At 42.0% G+C, this 20539-nt stretch overlaps 2 protein-coding genes across 4 annotated transcripts in view; one reads left to right on the top strand and one right to left on the bottom strand.

The window, feature by feature from the left end:
- LOC117792920 (low-density lipoprotein receptor-related protein 2) overlaps positions 1–11907 on the top strand; it is a 211987-nt gene extending 200080 nt beyond the window's left edge. For 2 of the 3 annotated variants that reach the window (XM_034633250.1, XM_034633259.1), the window contains exons 8-15: positions 256–5907; positions 5978–6189; positions 6246–6652; positions 6730–8234; positions 8307–8619; positions 8696–10882; positions 10946–11193; positions 11266–11477. In XM_034633250.1, coding sequence (XP_034489141.1) covers positions 256–5907; positions 5978–6189; positions 6246–6652; positions 6730–8234; positions 8307–8619; positions 8696–10882; positions 10946–11193; positions 11266–11477 — 10736 coding nt within the window. Of the gene's footprint in view, positions 1–255; positions 5908–5977; positions 6190–6245; positions 6653–6729; positions 8235–8306; positions 8620–8695; positions 10883–10945; positions 11194–11265 lie in introns of all 3 variants that reach the window. The other variant, XM_034633268.1, reaches the window with a different exon arrangement.
- A 4477-nt stretch (positions 11908–16384) lies between these two features.
- On the bottom strand, positions 16385–17588 carry LOC117784509 (B-cell CLL/lymphoma 7 protein family member A). Its single transcript, XM_034622261.1, has 2 exons — positions 17055–17588; positions 16385–16991 (listed from the first exon to the last, which is right to left on the bottom strand). Exons 1-2 carry the CDS (start codon positions 17341–17343, stop codon positions 16873–16875), a joined length of 408 nt encoding a protein of 135 aa, XP_034478152.1. The 5' UTR covers positions 17344–17588; the 3' UTR covers positions 16385–16872.
- Positions 17589–20539: the final 2951 nt, after the last annotated feature.

The following is a 20539-nucleotide window of genomic DNA, read 5'->3' as shown; positions in this document are numbered from 1 at the left end:
TGCGATTATTGATTAAAAAACCTGCTGGATGCCCCCACTGAGTGTCACCTAGAATCTATTCCAACTTTCGCTTTATTTTTGCTAACCAGTTGCTCAACATTAAACGTAGAGTGACATTTTCTTCATTTTAAAAAAGCTTTGTTTGAAAAAGCTGTATCGCTTAGGTGCACAGTTTCAAAAACAATTTCAATTGATATATTAATTTATATCTCTGCGCTAATGTTAACCTTACGTTTTTTTTAATTTCCTTAACAGAACCCACTTGCGGGTCGAACGAGTTTCAATGTAAGTCGGGACGTTGCATTCCCTTGAATTTTCGTTGTGACCAGGAAAACGATTGTGGCGACAACTCTGATGAGCTGGAATGTGGCAACGTAACTTGTGCAACATCCCAATTTGCTTGTGCTAATGGACGCTGCATACCGAGCATGTGGAAGTGTGACAGTGAGAATGACTGTGGGGATAGCAGTGACGAAGGTGATTTCTGTGCGGAAAAAACATGTGCATACTTCCAATTTACCTGTCCAAGGACTGGTCATTGTATACCTCAAAGTTGGGTTTGTGACGGTGACGACGATTGTTTTGATAAGCAGGATGAAAAAGACTGTCCACCAATTAGCTGTTTAGCCAATCAGTTTAAATGTGCTGATCTACGACAGTGTGTCGAAGAGTCTTATAAGTGTGATGGTATACCTGATTGTAACGACGGTAGCGATGAGTTAGGTTGCCCTTCCATGGGTCCTAACCAATGCAACCCGGAGAAACACTTTCGCTGTAAATCGACCGGATTCTGCATACCAATTGCGTGGCATTGCGATGGCTCAAATGACTGCTCCGACCATTCGGACGAAGAGGATTGCGGTCAGATTACATGCGCACAAAACTTCTTTAAATGCAATAATACCAACTGTGTGTTTAAGGCCTATATCTGTGATGGCAAAGATGATTGCGGAGACAATTCTGACGAGGGTACTGAGCATGCATGCGTTCCACCACCATTCAAGTGCCCCCATGGTCAGTGGCAGTGTCCGGGAGTCACAGAGCGTTGCGTGAACATTACATCTGTATGCGATGATACTCTCGATTGTCCTAATGGTGCAGACGAGGGTGAGGGCTGTGATCTTGCAGAGTGCGAGCACCAGACTGGTCAATGCTCCAGCTTTTGCCAGAAGACTCCGAACGGAGCACTTTGCGTATGTCCACCGGGATCGGAGATTGGCGAAGATGGATTCACCTGCGTTGATACCAATGAGTGCGATCCACCCGGACTATGCTCGCAACAATGTACAAATACAAAGGGTTCCTATTTTTGTTCCTGCACCCCAGGCTACGTATTGGGTCCCAACAAACATACATGCAAAGCAGTCAACCACACGGCCGCTTTCTTAATCATTTCAAACCGTCATTCTATACTGGTTGCAGATCTAAAAGAGCAAGGCTTGGAGCGCGTACCAATCATCGTAGAAAACGTGGTTGCCACCGCCTCGAACATGCATACGGGTACTATTTTCTGGAGCGATATGAAGTTGAAGAAGATCTCTCGGCTTGATCATGGAATGGAACCACAGGAAATCATCACCACCGGACTAGACCTAGTCGAAGGTCTGGCCTATGATTGGATTGCGCAAAATCTCTACTGGCTTGACAGCAAACTAAACACCATTGAAGTATCTGCGGAGAACGGATACAACCGTTTGGTCCTGGTGCGTGAAAACATCACCCAACCACGTGGAATGTGTATTGATCCCAGTCCTGAAGCTCGTTTTATTTTCTGGACTGATTGGGGTGAGAATCCCAGAGTCGAACGCATTGGCATGGACGGCAGCATGCGCAAGACTATTATAAATACCAAGATATACTGGCCCAATGGTCTGACCCTTGATATAGCCACAAAACGCGTATATTTCGCAGACTCTAAGCTCGACTTTATTGATTTCTGTTACTACAACGGCACAGGTCGCCAGCAGGTGCTGGCCAGTAGCCATTATCTGCTACATCCACACTCGCTCTCTCTCTTTGAAGATACACTCTATTGGACAGATCGTCAACTGAACCGTGTACTGTCCGCCAATAAATTCCGTGGTAAAAACCAAACGGTCGTCTCGCATTTGATTAGCCAGCCACTCTCCATTCACGTACATCATGCTTCTTTGCAGCCAATGTATCCGAATCCGTGTGCTGAGGCTCGTTGTCAGCACTTATGTTTGCTTAGTCCCAGTGCCCCCGAAGGCTATTCCTGTAAATGTAAGCCCGGTTATCGTCTACTCAGTGAGGGTCGCTGCATTGAGGAAGAGAACCCCTATCTAATGGTTGTCAAAGGTACTCAGATAGTTGATCTTCCACTCAATGGTGGTGACGCTCGTGCTGGTGCTTTAGCACCAGTTATTGGCATCGAGAGCAGCACAGGACTGGACTTTGACCGTAAAGGAGAAACTCTATATTGGGTACAGGGTCGCGAAGAGGACGAGGAAAACTGCACTGTTTATACTACACCTTACGGCGGCGGTAACAAGACAATCTTCATTGGTGGTGATACTGGCATTGTAGGTGCACCCTATACTATAGCTTTTGACTGGTTGGGTCGCAATCTTTACATTGGTAATCGGGTGGCCAGCAACATTGAGGCAGTTCGCGTTGATGGAAAGCAAAAATATCGCACAATAATTTTGGCAAATGATGGCAAAGAAACGTCAGTATCCAAACCGAAGCAAATTGTTCTCGATCCCAGTGAAGGAAAATTGTTCTGGATAGATGAAGGCGCTTTGGATGTACCAATTAAAATTGGACGAGTCGATATGAATGGACAAGATCCGCGTGTATTACGCAAGAACATTTCCCATCCCGAAAGCATTGCATTGGATATTGAGAAGAAAATGATATACTTCAGTACCAGTTCCCGAGGCTCCATCTGTTCCATGGACTACAACGGTGATGAATACATGGTAATAATAAACGAGCAACAGGCCATAGCACGTCCAAGAAGCCTAGGGATACTTGATCACCGTCTTTATTATCTAGATCCTGTTTATGAAAAGATCGTTCGTGTGGATCTGCCGCGAGGTGATAATCCCAAAACCATTGTGGACAACGAACACGATCTGCGTAGCATGATGATTTATAAGAAGCGAGCTCTAATGCAGCATCCTTGTCAATCAGGTAATGGTGGATGTACACAACTTTGCATCCCAGGCCCCTCCGCTTCTAGGACCTGTGCATGTGGTATAGGATACCGAAAGGAAAATGAGGTCAATTGTGTTGCTTACAAGACATTTGCCGTCGTCTCGCAACTCGATATGATACGAGGCTACAGCTTAAGCGACAGTTCCGAGGCAATGGTGCCAATCAGTGGACAAGGGCATCACATCCTACATGTCGACGTTATGTACCGGGATCAATGGATTTACTGGGCTGAGTTCAATCGCGGCTACTGGAATGGCATTTTTCGCTCCCGGCCCAACGGCACCGATGTTCAACATGTGGTTAAAGATGGAATTGGAAGCAATGGCATTCGCGGTCTTACTATTGACTGGGTTGCAGGCAATATGTACTTCACCAACGTCTATCCTCATGAAAACTATGTGGAAGTGAGCTGGTTGGACGGTAGCAATCGAAAGGTTCTGGTTAAAACAACAAATGACGCACCACGTGAGTTGGCTGTAAATCCTATCAAGCGACTTCTTTACTGGATCGACTATGGACAGCATCCACGTATTGGCAAAGCGCTGCTCGATGGTACCAAATGGCAGCCATTGGTGACATCAGGTATCTCGCTACCACGCGATCTCACAATCGATATGCAGACACACGACGTTTTCTGGGTTGACTCTAAGCTGGACACAATACAGAGGATTGCATACAACGGCGCTAACCGCAAGATAATTCGACGAGACCTTCCAAATGCTATGGGCATAGCCATCCATCTAAATGATGTATACTGGGTGGACCGCAACCTAATGACAGTATTCAAAGCCTCCAAGCAGTTCAATAATGACACAGAAGCGACCCGTGTACGCACAAATCTAGAAAAGCTACGAGACATTGTTATCTATGATATCAACAACCAGCCGGCAGACGACACAAATCCTTGTACCCATCTAGGAAATGGCGGTTGTGATCAACTTTGCTTTAGCTTCCCTGCAGACGAATCCTCTTCCAATAACAAGAACTATAGGTGTGATTGTGCCACTGGCAAGCTTGGCGCCGATGAACGGAAGTGTGAAACGGTCAATGAGTATTTAGTATTTGCAACGCGCACTGAAATTCGCGCAGTCAATTTAGATCCGCACTCCACAGAGGTGCCTTTTACGCCACTGACGAACCTCACCAACGTGGTGGGTCTGGACTTTGACTTTGCTGACAATCGCATGTTGTATACGCAAATCAGGCCATGGGCTAAGATTGCCTATACTCAAGCAAACAAGCCCAGCCATAGCGATATTAAAGTGGTTCTTAGCAAGGGCATCAATCCGGAGGGTATTGCCTACGATTGGACGCAGAATAAGATATATTGGACTGATAGCTCCAACAACTCAATCTATGCTATGAATCTGGCTGGTACCGAGTTAGTCATGATTGCCCGCGTTGAACGTCCACGTGCTATTGTCCTAGATCCATGCAACGGCACTCTGTTTTTCACCGACTGGGGCCGCTTCGGTACCTCCGGCAAGATCTTCCGCACCACAATGGCAGGCTCACTTAAACGCGCCATTGTGGACAAAGAACTCTCACAGCCCAGCGGACTTGCCATTGACTACGACGAGCGTAAACTCTACTGGACGGATGCAGTGCGTGAGAAGATAGAACGATCTGATTTGGATGGTCGCAACAGAGAGCTTTTGGTGGCCGCCACCATTTATCCATTCGCGATAACCGTGTTCCGAAACTATATATATTGGACGGATCTTCAGCTGCGCGGTGTCTACCGGGCAGAGAAACACACGGGAGCCAATATGGTGGAAATGGTAAAAAGACTTGAGGATTCACCTCGCGATATACGCATCTACAGTGCGGATCGTCAGAAGTGTAATGTAAATCCATGCTCAATTAATAATGGCGGATGTGCCCAGAGCTGTCATCCGGCACCCAAAGGCAAAGTTGAGTGTAAGTGCGACGATAACTCCAAGGTTGTCAACGAAGGGCGCATGTGTGCACCGAGGAATAACACGTGTGAGGCTAGTAAGTTCTACTGTCAGAACGGCAAATGCATTTCCCGTATGTGGTCTTGTGACGGTGATGACGATTGTGGTGATAATTCGGACGAGGATCCTAATTACTGTGCATATCATTCCTGCTCCCCTAATGAGTTCCGCTGCAATAACGGAAGGTGCATATTTAAGTCGTGGAAGTGTGATCACGAGAACGATTGCAAGGATGGATCCGATGAGTTTGGCTGCAGCTATCCGCCCTGTGTCGACGGCGAGTTCACTTGCGCAAATGGACGCTGCATTCCTCAGGCCCAAGTCTGTAATGGCGTCAACGATTGTAAGGATAACGCCACATCCGATGAAACGCACGAACGCTGCCCCACGAATACTACCTGTCCCGCGAATCATCTTAAGTGCGAGAAAACAAACATTTGCGTGGAACCTTACTGGCTCTGCGATGGTGACAACGATTGTGGCGACAATTCCGATGAGGATCCGCTACATTGTGGCCAGCGTACGTGCCCTACAAACAGCTTTCGATGCCCAAATCATCGCTGTATTCCGGCAACATGGTACTGTGACGGAGATGACGACTGTGGTGATGGTGCTGATGAACCGCCAGACTACTGCAAGTCTGAGGGTCGCACCTGTTTTGGAGACCTCTTTACCTGTGATAATGGCAACTGCATTCCACGTATCTATATCTGTGACGGCGACAATGATTGTCTAGATAACAGTGATGAGGACAACCGACATCAGTGCAGTGAGTGATCCAGCTAATTATATCCCTGTGCAGTTTAAGTAGTAATTAATTCATTCCCTATTATTTGAAGATGACCGCAAGTGTGATGAGGAGACAGAGTTCACATGTGTTGAGAACAAGTCCTGGCAGCGCGCTCAATGCATTCCAAAGAAATGGATATGCGACGGGGATCCAGATTGTGTGGACGGAGCCGATGAAAACACGACCCTACACAACTGCGCCACCCAACAGCCCTGTGGCGAGGATATGTTCACCTGTGGCAATGGACGCTGCATTAACAAGGTAAGCCCAAATTTTTCTTCCTATAATCACCAGAATCTGAATAGTAACAATTGCAGGGATGGATTTGTGATCATGACAATGATTGTGGCGACGGAACCGATGAAGGAAAATTCTGCAACTCCAAGTACAAGACCTGCTCGCCCATGGAGTTCACCTGTCAAAATTTCAAGTGTATTCGTAATCAGTATAGATGCGATGGAGAAGACGACTGTGGTGATCATTCGGACGAGGTTGACTGCAAGAAGGAGAACCCTACATGTCCTCAGGGACAATTTGCCTGCACTAATGGACAGTGCATCGACTACAGTTTGGTGTGTAATAAGGTTTCAGATTGCACAGATGATTCGGATGAGCCAGCCCACTGCAATGTCGATGAGTGCGCCAAGGTTGAGATCAATCAGTGTGGTCACAAGTGCGTGGACACACTCACAGGCTACTACTGTGACTGTAACGAAGGCTACAAGTAAGTTTATAGGTCTGATATGCTAACGTGTTTCTTTTTGACTAATTTTTTATCCTTGACCTATCGCAAACTCGAAGACTTTTGGCCGATGGCAAGGCTTGTGCAGATGTTGATGAATGTTTGGAACAACCAGGTGCCTGCTCACAGCATTGCTCCAATACACCAGGCAGCTTCTATTGCAAATGCGACGAAACGTATTATGAACGTCAGAATGACGAACACACCTGCAAGAGAAAAGATAACATTCCACCGTGGTTGATATTTACCAATAAATACTACGTACGCAATATGTCCGTTGACGGACACCAGTATAATCTCATGCACCAGGATCTTATGAACGTTGTAGCTCTAGATTTTGACATCAAGGAGCAATACATGTACTTCTGCGATGTCACAGCAAAAACCATTTTCCGTGCCAAGTACACAAATCCCGACGACGATATGCCTGCAGAACGTGAGGCTGTTATTCGTCACGATTCTCACGGCTTAGAGGGCATATCAATTGACTGGGTGGGTCGCAAGCTATATTGGTTGGACAGACACTCAAAGAACTTGGATGTCTCCGAATTGGACGGTACCAAACGAAAGACCCTTCGCAGTGGCGTTGTAGATCCGCGTGCTATTGTCGTACACCCTGGTATTGGTTTCTTGTATTTCACATCCTGGCATCTACAGGCCTATATTGCCAAGATGGGCATGGACGGCTCTAATTTTACGACCATTCTAAACTGGAATGATGGAATTGCTTGGCCCAACGCCTTGTCTATTGACTACTTCACGGATCGCATATACTGGGCCGACGCACATTTGGACTACATTGCCTACACTGATCTGGAGGGTCGTCATCGACATATCGTGCTGTCCGGAAACCGTGTTCCACACGTATTTGCCCTTAGCCTATTTGATGATTTCATCTATTGGAGTGATTGGAATCTAAAGGCTATTGTACGCGCCAACAAGTTCCACGGCGCCAATTACACGGTTCTTAGAAATACAACACATCGTCCGTACGATCTGCATATTAATCACCCGCTCCGGCAGCTGCCTTACAACAATCCTTGCGGTTCGAACAATGGTGGCTGCTCACATCTCTGCTTGATTGCTCCGCCTCCGGAGTCAACATACCTGAACATTGAAGGATATATAGAGGAGGGAGCGCCCATCTACAAATGCGCTTGTCCCAACCAGTTTTACCTTGCCCGTGACTCAAAGACTTGCATTGCTAACTGCACTTCGGGCCAACATCTTTGCGGTGGAAGCGATGAGAAGTGTATACCATGGTTTTGGAAGTGCGACGGAGAGAAGGATTGCAAAGATGGTTCTGATGAGCCAACCACCTGTCCCCCTCGTCATTGCCGTGCCGGTACATTCCAATGTAAAAACACCAACTGCACACCATCTGCAACCATATGTGATGGTGTCGACGATTGCGGCGACGGCAGCGATGAGCAAAACTGCGAATTACCGTGTCCATTGTCTGACTTCAAGTGCAAGTCTAGTGGACGCTGCATTCTCGATAGTTGGCGCTGTGACGGTGACGCGGACTGTAAAGACGGAAGTGACGAGGATCCACTTGTGTGTCGTAAGTGTGGAACTCCAATTTTTAACTTATTCTGTGGCTAACATTAGTGTCTTTATTATTTTCCAAAAATAGACAAGCGTACCTGTGATCCAAACACCGAGTTTTCCTGCAAGAATGGAAGGTGCATACCACAGTTGTGGATGTGTGACTTTGACAATGACTGCGGCGATGACTCCGATGAGCCAGCTTACATGTGCCGACAGAGAAATTGCACAACAGGCTGGCAGCGGTGCCCTGGTCAATCAAACTATCGTTGCATTCCCAAATGGTTGTTCTGTGATGGCAAGGACGATTGCCGAGACAACAGCGATGAGCTGCCAGACAACTGCCCTAAGTGCTCCCCAGAGACAGATTTTAAATGCGGCAACAATCGATGCATTCCAAAGTAATGAGCTTTCCCAAAGAAATCTAAGTTCCGGTTATCACTAACAGTTTTACACACTCTCTTCTTTACTCTATAGGCAATGGATGTGCGACTTTGCGGATGATTGTGGCGATGCAAGTGACGAAAACGATGCCATCTGCAAAGGCCGCTATCGAGAGTGCTCGGAATCAGAGTTTAGATGCGGCAATGGCAAGTGCATCTCATCACGCTGGCAGTGCGATCACGAGGATGATTGTGGTGACAATTCAGATGAAATGAACTGTGAGGGATATCAGTGCAAGAACGGCACCTTCCAATGCGCCTCAGGCCATTGCATCGCCAGCTACTTCCGCTGCGATGGTGATCGCGATTGTCGCGATATGTCCGACGAGGTGGGCTGCCCACCTCGATTCCCAGGTGGTCGCTTTTGTCCCGAGTCTCGCTTCCAGTGCGCCAATAACCTATGCGTCTCTCTGTCCGATCTTTGTGACGGCACTGATGACTGCGGTGATGGCAGCGATGAGGATCCCAAAGTCTGCAGTGACTTTAACTGTGACACATTGCGCCGCTTCCAGTGTGCCAATCATCGGTGCGTTGCCCGCTACCAAATTTGCGATGGCATCGACAATTGCGGCGATGGCAGTGACGAGAACAATATGACTCTTTGCGCTAGCAAACAGAAGCCCTGCGACCTTTACACTCAGTACCAATGTGCCAACAAGCACTGCATTGAACGATCCCAGGTCTGTGATTTCTCGGATGACTGCGGCGATGCTAGCGACGAGCTGGGCTGTCATCATACGAGCAGTTGCTCCGAGCAAAGCCGCGGCGGCTGCCAGCATCATTGCCACAATCTTACCGATGGAGGCTATATCTGTACCTGCTATCCCGGCTACATAATTGCACAGGACAATAAGAAAAAATGCGCAGACGTCGACGAGTGTGCAACGCGACAACATACGTGCTCTCATCAGTGCCACAACATAAATGGCACATATTCCTGCAGCTGTCGAGAAGGATTTCATCTGTCCGATAGCACCAGTGGTGTCTGCAAGGCGGAAAAGGAGGATGTTGTACTCGTCTTTGCCAATGGGCCAGAAATACGAGGTCTAGATCTGCAGAAGAAGGAAGAATTCGATGTAATTGCTGCCGAAAAACGGATTGAGGCACTAGACTACGATGCACAGCAGCAAATTGTGTTCTGGGCAGACAGCTATGACAAGACTATTAAGCGCTCCTATATGGTCAATGCACTGGATGGACAGGCAAAGATCGGATTTGCCCAGGATCTTAATATGAAGGGTGGCTCTAAGCCCACAGCCGTTGCTGTAGACTGGTTGGCATCGAATCTCTATTGGACCGAAGTGGATCGCACGGGTTCCAAGCCTCGTGGTCGCGTAATGGTGGCCAAAACGGATGGTCGTTATCGTAGATCAATTGTGAATGCTGGATTGGAAGTGCCCACTTCTATTGCAGTCAATCCACAGCTTGGACGAATCTATTGGGCCGATGCTGGTTCCGCACCTAAAATTGAAGTCTCTTGGATGGATGGCTCCAAGCGCCGCCCGCTAATCACGGAACAAATACGCCATCCAGCTGGCCTGACTATTGACTACTCGCAGGATCACATTATATACTGGGTGGACACCAAGCTCAATGTCATCGAGTCTATGCGCGCCGATGGCTCTCGACGTAAATCCATCGTCAAGGGCGACCAGCTGCGCCATCCCGTCTCACTGGACCTTTTTGAGTCCAACATGTACTGGGTGACCCGCGACACTGGCGAACTGCTGCAACAAGACAAATTCGGACGTGGCGTTCAAGTAGTGATACATCGTAATCTCGTCAATCCGTCTGGCCTGAAGGTCTACCACGAAAAGCGATACAACACTTCATTGCGAAATCCGTGCTATGAGTCGAGCTGTTCACATCTCTGCCTCCTAGTGCCCGGCGGTCATCGCTGTGCCTGCCCTGATACCTCCGGTCTATTACCGTCACACCGTAGCACCGCAGAGGTCATTTGTGATGCGGCCGCTGAACGTCCGCGCCCCGCTCCACGCATTTGTCCCTGTCAAAACAGCGGCCTTTGCAAAGAAGATGATCGCGGTGAACTTTATTGCGATTGCCTACCGGACTTTAAGGGTGAGCATTGCGAACGCAGCACAACAGGTGCCTTTGGCCATGGCGGTACCAATGTTACCGCTGTTGTTGTACCTATTATGGTCATACTACTGGTCATAATGGCCGCTGCCGGGGCGTGGTATGTCATCCGCAAGCGTCCATTGTAAGTATTTCAACTTCCAAATCAATTTTCTAATCAACTAATTATATTTGTGTGCTTCTGCAGCGGTAAGCTGGCACGTATGCCCGCCATGACCTCGTCCCAGAGCGTGACGTTCCGGCACGGCTCTAATGTGGAGTTCAGTGAGAGCGGCTTCCCAGGCGCTTCAGCACCCAACGCCAATGATATAGCACCCATTGAGGGCTATAACCTGCAAACAGTAAATGCAAATAAGGCACGTGACTTTGCAAATCCCATGTACGATGCTGTACAGTCGGGTACCACCGCCGACCCTGGAATGAGCAATGGCTCAGGCAAGTGCAAGATAGTAGCTTAAAATAAATTACCTTCGGTCTTATAGCTTTCCATCTCTATCATTTTGGCAGGCATTTATGATGTGCCACAGGAACCGTCCAAGACAAAGGCCATGAGCCATTCTGGATCCTTTACTGAGCCCGCTTCGGCTATTATCGCGCCCAGCAGCATTACACACAAGTCATCGCCGCAGTTGCAGCTGCGCACCCGTGAGCTGGACCCATCTGCGGATACCGGCAAGGACACGCAATATTTGGTGGAGGAGGATAAGTCAGAATGCTGATATCTAGCTTATCAGGCAGCGGTTTCGCTTCCGCTCAGCTGTCGACGTCAGAAGCGGGCACAGATGCGACTCAATAGTTATCCGCTACATACATAGCACAGACTTATCCAACAGCAACAACAACACCAACAACGTCAACAACATCAACGACAACAGGGACACAACAGCAAACACCACAAATCTTGGCATGCCGTCGCCAACGAATGCACCACAAAACTAACCACAAAGGTCTAGAGAGCAGTGGTGTCCCAAATACGAATTTCCAAGTCCGCATGCTAGGGAATAATATTTCATAGTGGGCTTTTGGACACCACTGGTCTGGAGTTATACATACAATACATAAATGTATATATTGTCAGGCATACCAAATCTGTACAACAGCAACTATCCAACTTATCATATAAATCCATCAACAATGTCTTATGATTAACCTCTTTGGTTCCCTCTTTGATCAATACAAAATTCGCATACACTTTACGCAAACATATCGTTGGAGACAAATGAGGGGCAAGGCTAGAGACCCGAAAACTAAAACTAAAACTAAAAAAAAAAACTGAAAACTAAATAAAAATTTATTTTAAAATTTGTTATATGTAAGAGTAGTGGGTCAAATATGCTGGTAGCCACTGTACACTGTATGTACACTAGGCTACACGGTGGCGCATTCTCGATTCTAAGCTGAAGCGCCCTGGAAAACGAAATCCAAGACGCGCTCCTTTTTGACAAGCCAGCGAATCTTTAAATTTAAGCTACCACGAACACATACACATACAGCAAATCTACACACGCATACAGGAATATACAGCCAACAACAAAACTTTGTAAAGCCAAACTCTTTTTTTTAAGCTGAAAATCATAATTGTATAAAGGCATAGAGTATATTTTTTTGAAAGCTAAATGACAATATTAACTATATGTATGCATATGTATATGACTATGTATATGTATATTTACATTGGTATCGCTCATTATCTGCAACACCGTCATAACTCAAAAACCAACACTGAAAAAAACCCGCGTAAATTTTTCATTTTAGTATCTTGCAGTCAAAACCAGAATACTTTTGACTCACTTAAGATGTATACAAGCTATGAATATGAATTTTTACACAACACAGAACAGAGCATAAAGAATATTTCTTCACCATTAAAATTGTGTTTTTGAGTTATGACAGTCTTAAAGTAAATAAACGATACTAAGTTTTGTATATATGTATGTATGTGTATTTGTTTTTTCAAAATAAAACAGGCAAACATTTTGTATAAGCTAGGCGTCATATTTTAGCGCAAGAAAGTAAGGGCTAAACCACAGGAGCAATACACAGAAAAAAATAATACCTAAATTAAAAATCTCCATGGGGAGCTTCTACATGTATTTTTTTAATAAACGAAGAAAACAAACAAAAAAAATAGTAGAAGATAAAAACGAAATCAATCAAGTAATACAACAAAACAAAAATTAAAGAGAAAGAATAAAATATAAAAGAAAGGAAAACTATAAAACAAACACTATTGAGCTAGAAAATTAATGCAAATGAAAGTACATAGGTTAATGAATATAATTTAATATTTATTTTATTACGAACAATACGCATTACGAGTAATTTTTTTGCAGTGACTTTTGTCTGTGCTGCATTTGCATTTTCTGTGTTTCTGTGTTATCTTTTTTTAAAGTGTAAACATTCCAAGCAAAGACATTCCTTTTTGCATGAGATCCATATTCATGATCAATTCTAATTTTGTTTGCCTCTCGAAAATGTTAATATTTACATTTCTGTTTACTTTTACTTATTATTATCTATATCATTATTTTTAAAAAAAAATTTCTGTTTCTAGAACAAAAGCAAAGCTTTTGTATTTTTGTGCGTAGTTAATGCACAATTTTTTTTCTACATACATTTTTAATCCCCAATATCCGTAATTTTTATTCTTTTTTTTTTTTTTGGTTTGTCAAAAGTTTTATAACACGTGCAAATCTGTGCTTCCATTCAGTTAAGCGTGTTTTTAGCATAAATTTAGTTAAAGATGAACTAAATATGTATGTATGTACATATGTATGTACGTATTCCAAGTTGACGGCATTAGCCGATCATCTATCTATATAAATAAATAAATATTTCTATATATATAACGATGATGATATTGTGAAAAGATGTGAAGAGAGTTAACATATGTATATTTAATGTCAAGTGAAAGAAAACTATTTGTTGAAAGAAATAAATTTTTTATTATACAAAACGAAAAACTAAAGTAAAAACATGAAATAAAAAAAATTAAAAAAAAAACATATGAATCGAATTTACCACTCCCCTGCAGTTTCAGAATTCCTTTCCCTTCAATTTCCCTGCGAATTGGTACACTATTGTAAGACAATAAATATGAATATGTTCATTTTAAGTCCCGTTTCTATTAGCTTGAGCCAACTCAAGAAAAAAAAAACAAGGGCCCTCCTGTATAATACTCGTAGCTATATAATATAGTGCACCGATTTGAACGAACTTAGGGCAGGATGGACAAAACCAAGTTAAATGCATATTCTATCAGTTTGATTAAGATATCTCAAAAAACAAAAAAAATTTTATACTAAGACTTAATTTTCGATTGAGCATCTCTATTGCAGCTATATGATATAGTGGACCGATTTTAACCAAATTTTGTCAGGATGTAAAGAAGCATATTCTATCAGTTTGGTTCTGATATCTCAACAAACCAAAATCTTTTTCATGCTAAAACTTCATTTTCGATGTATCGTTCCTATGGCAGCTATATGATAAATATAAAAACAAAACTTGATCTGCCTTTGGTATCTAGGAACCTACATACCAAGTTTAAAGTCTCTAGCTTTTATGGTTTCTGAGATCGACGAGTTCAAACAGACGAACATGGCTCAATCGACTCGGCTGTTGATCCTGATCAAAAATATATATATTTTGGGGTTATGACACGCCCCCTTCTGCCTGTTACATACATTGTGCCAAACACATTATACCCATTTTGGCTCAATCTCAATGGGCTCAGGGTACAAAAAAAAAAGCCCCAAAATAGAGGTCGCTTCGCGCTAGTGACGAAAACAACTAATTTGGAAAATTTCATTTAACTGTCCGATCAGATCGAGTTATACACCGATCGAAAGGTTTAGTCCTAACTTACAAAATGGCGTACTAAAACTTTTGCTAACTTACCTGGTTCATGAGATAAGGGGGTGTAAGTGGGAGAGGAAAAATTTCAATGATTGCAGCTAATGGGGCTGTTGGGGTCTTTTGGTTAAATTTTTTATTTTTTTCAAACTTTTAATTAAAAATACGCGTCGATTGATACCTCGATCACCCAAATCCAATATTTGGTTAAAAAGATAAAAAAAATTTGAAATTTTTAGTGGACTTCTCAAAATGTAATGAAAGACAGTTTGTTTGTTTGTCTGTTTGTATCAAAGCGCTAAAAAAGCTTAGGTGTAATGATGGGGATTTATTCCATTTCGAAAATCTAGATATGTTTGTTCTACGACTTTTTGAAAAAACAGCTAGTTTAGCGGGAAAACGCTAGATCCCGCTAAATTTGAAACCTCAAGATATTAGTACCTGTGCCCAGGTACTCTGTACTGAAAGTTGAATCTCGACAGATTGTTCCTATGCCAGCTATATGATGTATGGATCCGAATTAAACCAAATTTGGCTAGAATGTACATAACCATGATGAAATTATTATAAGGTGGTGGCTTCGCTCTCTTTCGGGGCCACGATTTTGCTGTCAGCACTGAGAGAGTTTGACATGAGAGAGACGACAGAGATAGATATATAGAAAAGTTGTTTTGTTTGGCTTTCTATACTGTTCACTCATTTTGATTTTGAGCGCTGTTAATCGGCTTGTCGGCTTCTAATATTGTTCCTGTTGCATTTATCCATATTTTCTTTTTATTTATGTCTCTCGAAACACGAATCAAACGACTCGAATATGAGCGACAAATTTTACACACACGGGGCATTTTTCACACATCTGCTCACGTTGACGTTTACATTCAAACTGAGCAATCGTGGCCCCGAAAAAGAGGCAACGTCAAGTGAAGCCACCACCTATTATAATTTCATCATGTACATAACCAACATTAATGAATATTTTATCAGTTTGGTTAGGATGTCTTAAAAAACATATAACTTTTTCATACTTAAACTTGATTTTCTACCTATCGGTCCTATGACAGCTATATAATATAGTGCACCAATTTGAACGAACTTAGGGCAGGATGGACAAAACCAAGTTAAATGCATATTCTATTAGTTTGATTAAGATATCTCAAAAAACAAAAAACGTTTTCATACTAAAAGTTGATTTTTGACCGATCGGTCCTATGACAGCCATATAGTTGACCGATCTAAAATTAAAAACAAACTTGATCTGCCTATACCAACATACCAAGTTTGAAATCTCTAGCTCTTACAGTTTCTGAGATCAACGCGATCAAACAGACGGTTATGGCTGAATCGACTCGGCTGTTGATCCTGATCAAAAATATATATACTTTGGGGGGTCTGCCACGCTCCCTATCTTCCTGTTACATACATTGTGCCAAAAACATTATACCCTTTTTTGCACATTTTCAATGGGCTCAGGGTATAAAAACCAAAAAAACATTAAAAAAGAAACAATGTTTGAAATAATTTTTTTCAGTTTAATGCGAATATGGCAAAAAAAAAAAACAAACCTTCAGGTAATCCTTGAGGACTTTCGGCAGAGTTTCGCTACTTTTTCCTAACGTTTTGTGTTAGGGAACGTTAAGGAATGTATAGGGAAGTTTACTTAATCCTGATTTGTAGGACCTCACAATGTTACATTCCTCAATGATTGGTGAATATTCCTCAACGTTTCCTCAAATTTTTCTTAAGGTTTGGTTCAAAAACGTATACTGATGCATTCATTGCTTACATTTGTCATTTATGGGCAGTTTTATTGAATATTTTGGGCAAATAAATAAATCGAAAAATATTTGTGCTTAATACTACAACCTAGACATAATGAGGGCGCTAAGGGTTTACACGTTTACAAAAGGCTGCCTTAATCTTAACTATTTTTGCTGTATTATAACTACTATATATCGTTGCATATATATACATATATATAGTAGCTTGTTGTACATATTTACTTATGGTTAGACGACGTTTAGAAGAATTGCTTAAGTCTTGGTGAGGCAGATGATTATCTTCGAACTCATAATCGTAATAAGCTTATATCTGTATATAAAAAAAAAAATAATTACATTCGCATCCGCGTGCACACGCTAACACACACACATGCGCGCATAAGTTTATCAGGAGTGTTCCAGAAATTGGAAGTTGGTTCGGGAACACACCTGATTATGTTACTTAGTTACTACTGTAGCTGCTGTGAATGTGCATGTATAGCTAATCACTCGTTTTTAAGCGCTTTACTGGCCCATCGCTACCCTGTGAATTCGAGTCCTCAGAGAAGGGCATGCTTGACGCAAAATCAGCTCCTTGACTGTCGCTTACAACTGAAAAACCTACAAATGCACAATATTTAATATATTAGCATGAATTGATAAATCTTCAGTTCACACACTCACAGGTATTGGAATCATCGGCTGTTAGGCCGGCATAACTTGGCGTTATTTGCGGCGGTGTGGGTGTGCCTTTTTGAGAGTTCTCCTTGTCGCTAATTTTGTTGTTGAGCAGCAGCTTCGATTTTTTCTCACTGTTGCACGAAATGGGAACCCATTTGTAGATCTTCATGGTCGTATCACTGATGGTCACCCATTTCTTTTCCCAGTGACGCACCTTATCCACCGCCTGCATCACGCGTTTAATGTCATCCTTAGCACGGCTGCGGGTCTCGGCGCGCACACTTCTTGACATGGTGTACGAAATACTCGTATGTATACTGGGCGATGGCGTCTGTTAGTCGCTACCACTCAAACCAGCTTCAAGGGCGCACCGGGCTGTGGTACAGATTATGAAATGTGATGAGCTAATAGTCCGTTGAGTGTCCGTATGCTGAATCACGTAGATGACCTAAATATTTTTTATTAAAGTTTTTTTTATTTAAAATAACTTTTATTTTTGCAAATTTTTAGCAAAGCGAGAAGAGAAAATACATTTGGGAGTAAGTGTTGGAAAGTATAGTATTAATCGTTGACTGTAGATATCGCATTTGTATACATCGTAATACAACGATGTTTTGGTATTTTAATCAGTGTTGCCAAGTTTGAAGCACGCAAGTTAGCTAGATCTGCAGTAATAATATGCTAAAAATAAAATAAGTATGCTGCAAAATAATTGATTTTTAATATTTAAATTTAATTTAAATATGCCGTTATGTAATTAACTTCATCGTCCTGCGATGTATATTTGTCAATGGACTTCAAAAATTGGAAAATTTATTTTATGCGTCTAATTAACAGAACCAACTGCTAATACGTGCTTTTTTTCTGTCGCATGCTGCAGAATATCAAACATTTTACCTTCTACAGTGACTTTGCAATAGCAACAGTACGATATTGTTGCATTTTCATTTACATTGCGCAGCCATTCTTGAACTGCTATTTTGCATCTAGGCGTCGCAAAATAGTTGTTTGAATTACATTTTTTGGCATTTTTTACCACAGAGCTTCAATTTTCTTTTGAACTCGTACAAATTCGCGGGAATGTGACTGGTTCCATCAGAATTCTTATCGTTAGCAATTTACGCAATTATGTATGAACGATTAACGTAACCATCAGCAAAAATGAACAAGTTTCGATTTTTGTGTGTCCGTAAAACACTTTAAGCTCATAAAATATTTTATTTTGACGCAATATATTATTAAAGCTAAAGTAAGCTAAATGAAAAATAAAATATGCTAGATTTCATGTTATAAGCTATTCGCTAAATTTATAATATTTTTCATATTAAAAAATGCTAGAACTTGTTATGAACCGACTTATCAATCGCAGCCAAATATCGATTTGCCGGCTAACTATCGATATATTCAGGGATGAGTACGACCACCGATACTTGGCGCGTCGGGTAACAATTAATTATATTTTTATAGTCTTTTTACACTGAGACCGGTATGACGCCGTAAAGAAAAAATGGCGGTATAGAGCCCTTAAATGGGCTTTTACCATACAAAAATTGGATAGTTAGGTTCAAATATAAAGGCTTTTAGGCGAGCCCTCATCATTAACGGCGTCATTAACGACGATTTTTTTTTTGCCAAAAGTTGGCAGCCCTGGCTAAAAATTGAATAAAAATCGATTTACCACCACAAAAATGGGCCAGTTAATATTTGAAATATTCCTTGTAAGCCGTCAATTCCTCATTAATTCAATTATGCATTCAACTAGTCGTCAGACATACATTATCGATCCGTTATATACATTTCAATACAAACTTTATGTACAATTTATAATAAATTTAGTAATGAGCAATTTACAATTTGACAATAAGACTTCAAAATGCCGCCCTTTTCATCAGTGTAAACGACTTTCGCCGTTAGCTAAGGCTTTTTGCTTTCCTCAGTGTAAATTGACAATTACTAACCGGAATAATACTCAGACTTTGGTCTCATAGCACCTTTACAACTGCTGGCAAGGATTAAGTGAACCGATGTCATTATCCACCTCAACGATCGCCCTCCCACCCTTAAGTCGGCTTTTGATAGTTTGTGCCGACTCCCCACTCCAAGCCTTACCCAACCTCACCACATACCCATCCCACCCGAATAACTAAATAAGTTAATAATTTTGAATAACGTCATAATATTTAATTAATAATAATCGGGCCTGTTCCGAATTCCAAAATCGAGTGGAATTGCCGCAAATCGACAAGAATCGTAGTTTCAAAACGTGTGCAGTTGGGCGAGCGGAATCAAAAGTAAATGCTACAAAAGCATTCAAATAATTCCCTAAAACAATAAAATGAAAATTCAAATAACCTTGAACATTTTCAGAATAGTTTAGCATCACTACTTCAACTGTTTAAAGTTGAAGAGTATTTTAAAAGAATTTTTATTTATTAACATCTATAAAATATTGCATACAAAACAAAATCGAGCGGCAATGACTAAACCGAGCTGTTCTGAATTTCACTTTACTATTTGTTATCGATACTAAGTCTCGCAATCGAAAGCTGCTAGAGTTACTTCAATTGACAAATAAAATTCGAAAAACGAAATTTTAGTCTAATTTAGCTTCTATGTTTTATATTTAACATGAAATATTTAAATTTAATTATCAAAAATAGTTTTAAGTAATTCTAATCGGATTAAAGAGAAAAATTCAGGATTGAATGTTTTTATTTTTGAATTCATGACAGCTCTGGATCATGTCGATATGCACAAGCCAGGCAATCAGCTGGTGACAAAAAAAATTTAATGAAAAATGCAAGCAACCAATTACCATAATTGTCGGAATTTTTCAGAATTAAACTAGCAATTTATATTGTTTTATCAATTTCTACTTCTTCATTGGCTAAAACAGCTGATACGGTCGATGACTTACTGCTATCGAAACGTTTTCGAAACCGAGTTCGAAAAGTAAAAACAAGTCCATTTCGGTCCATATATTCGTTGTTTGTTATCCGGTCGCAATGAAATTGTCAGCATACATCATTATGCTGGTAATCTATACGTGTGCTGATTTTGAAATCTTTACCTACTAAATTGGCCTTTTAAATGAATTGTCGGGCGTATTCAAATTCTGAAGCAAACTTGATATGCGTGCACAACATAGCAGTATTGTCACCAAATCTCGTAGCTCTAGCTCTTATAGTCTATGAGATACAGGTGATTATATGTCTTCCATATATCATATTTCCACAAGTATCTTCTCTGTTTTTAAACCGATCTCGATCAAATTTTCATCGAGCTTCAGGACCTGTCACCCAGTGTGCCAAGTCTCAAGCCTGTAGCTTTAATTGCTCTTGTTATTCGGTTTTATCTCATTTACGTGGGCGGAAGTAGGCGTGGCCAAATTTTAAAATAAACTTGATATAGGTCAACATCCTAGGAGTATTGTCACCAAATGTGGTTGCTCTAACTTCTATGGCTTCGGAGATGGTAATTATCTATAA

The sequence above is a fragment of the Drosophila innubila genome, chromosome X (genome assembly GCF_004354385.1).
Source record: "Drosophila innubila isolate TH190305 chromosome X, UK_Dinn_1.0, whole genome shotgun sequence".
In the NCBI taxonomy this organism is placed as follows: Eukaryota; Metazoa; Arthropoda; class Insecta; order Diptera; family Drosophilidae; genus Drosophila; species Drosophila innubila.
This window is presented reverse-complemented; position numbering and strand designations above follow the sequence as displayed.

Coding starts and splice junctions, on each gene's coding strand:
- LOC117784509 (XM_034622261.1), bottom strand. CDS start 17,343: ATGTCAAGAAGTGTGCGCGCCGAGACCCGCAGCCGTGCTAAGGATGAC. Junction 16,992..17,054: donor AGCCGATGATTCCAATACCT/GTGAGTGTGTGA, acceptor GTGCATTTGTAG/GTTTTTCAGTTGTAAGCGAC.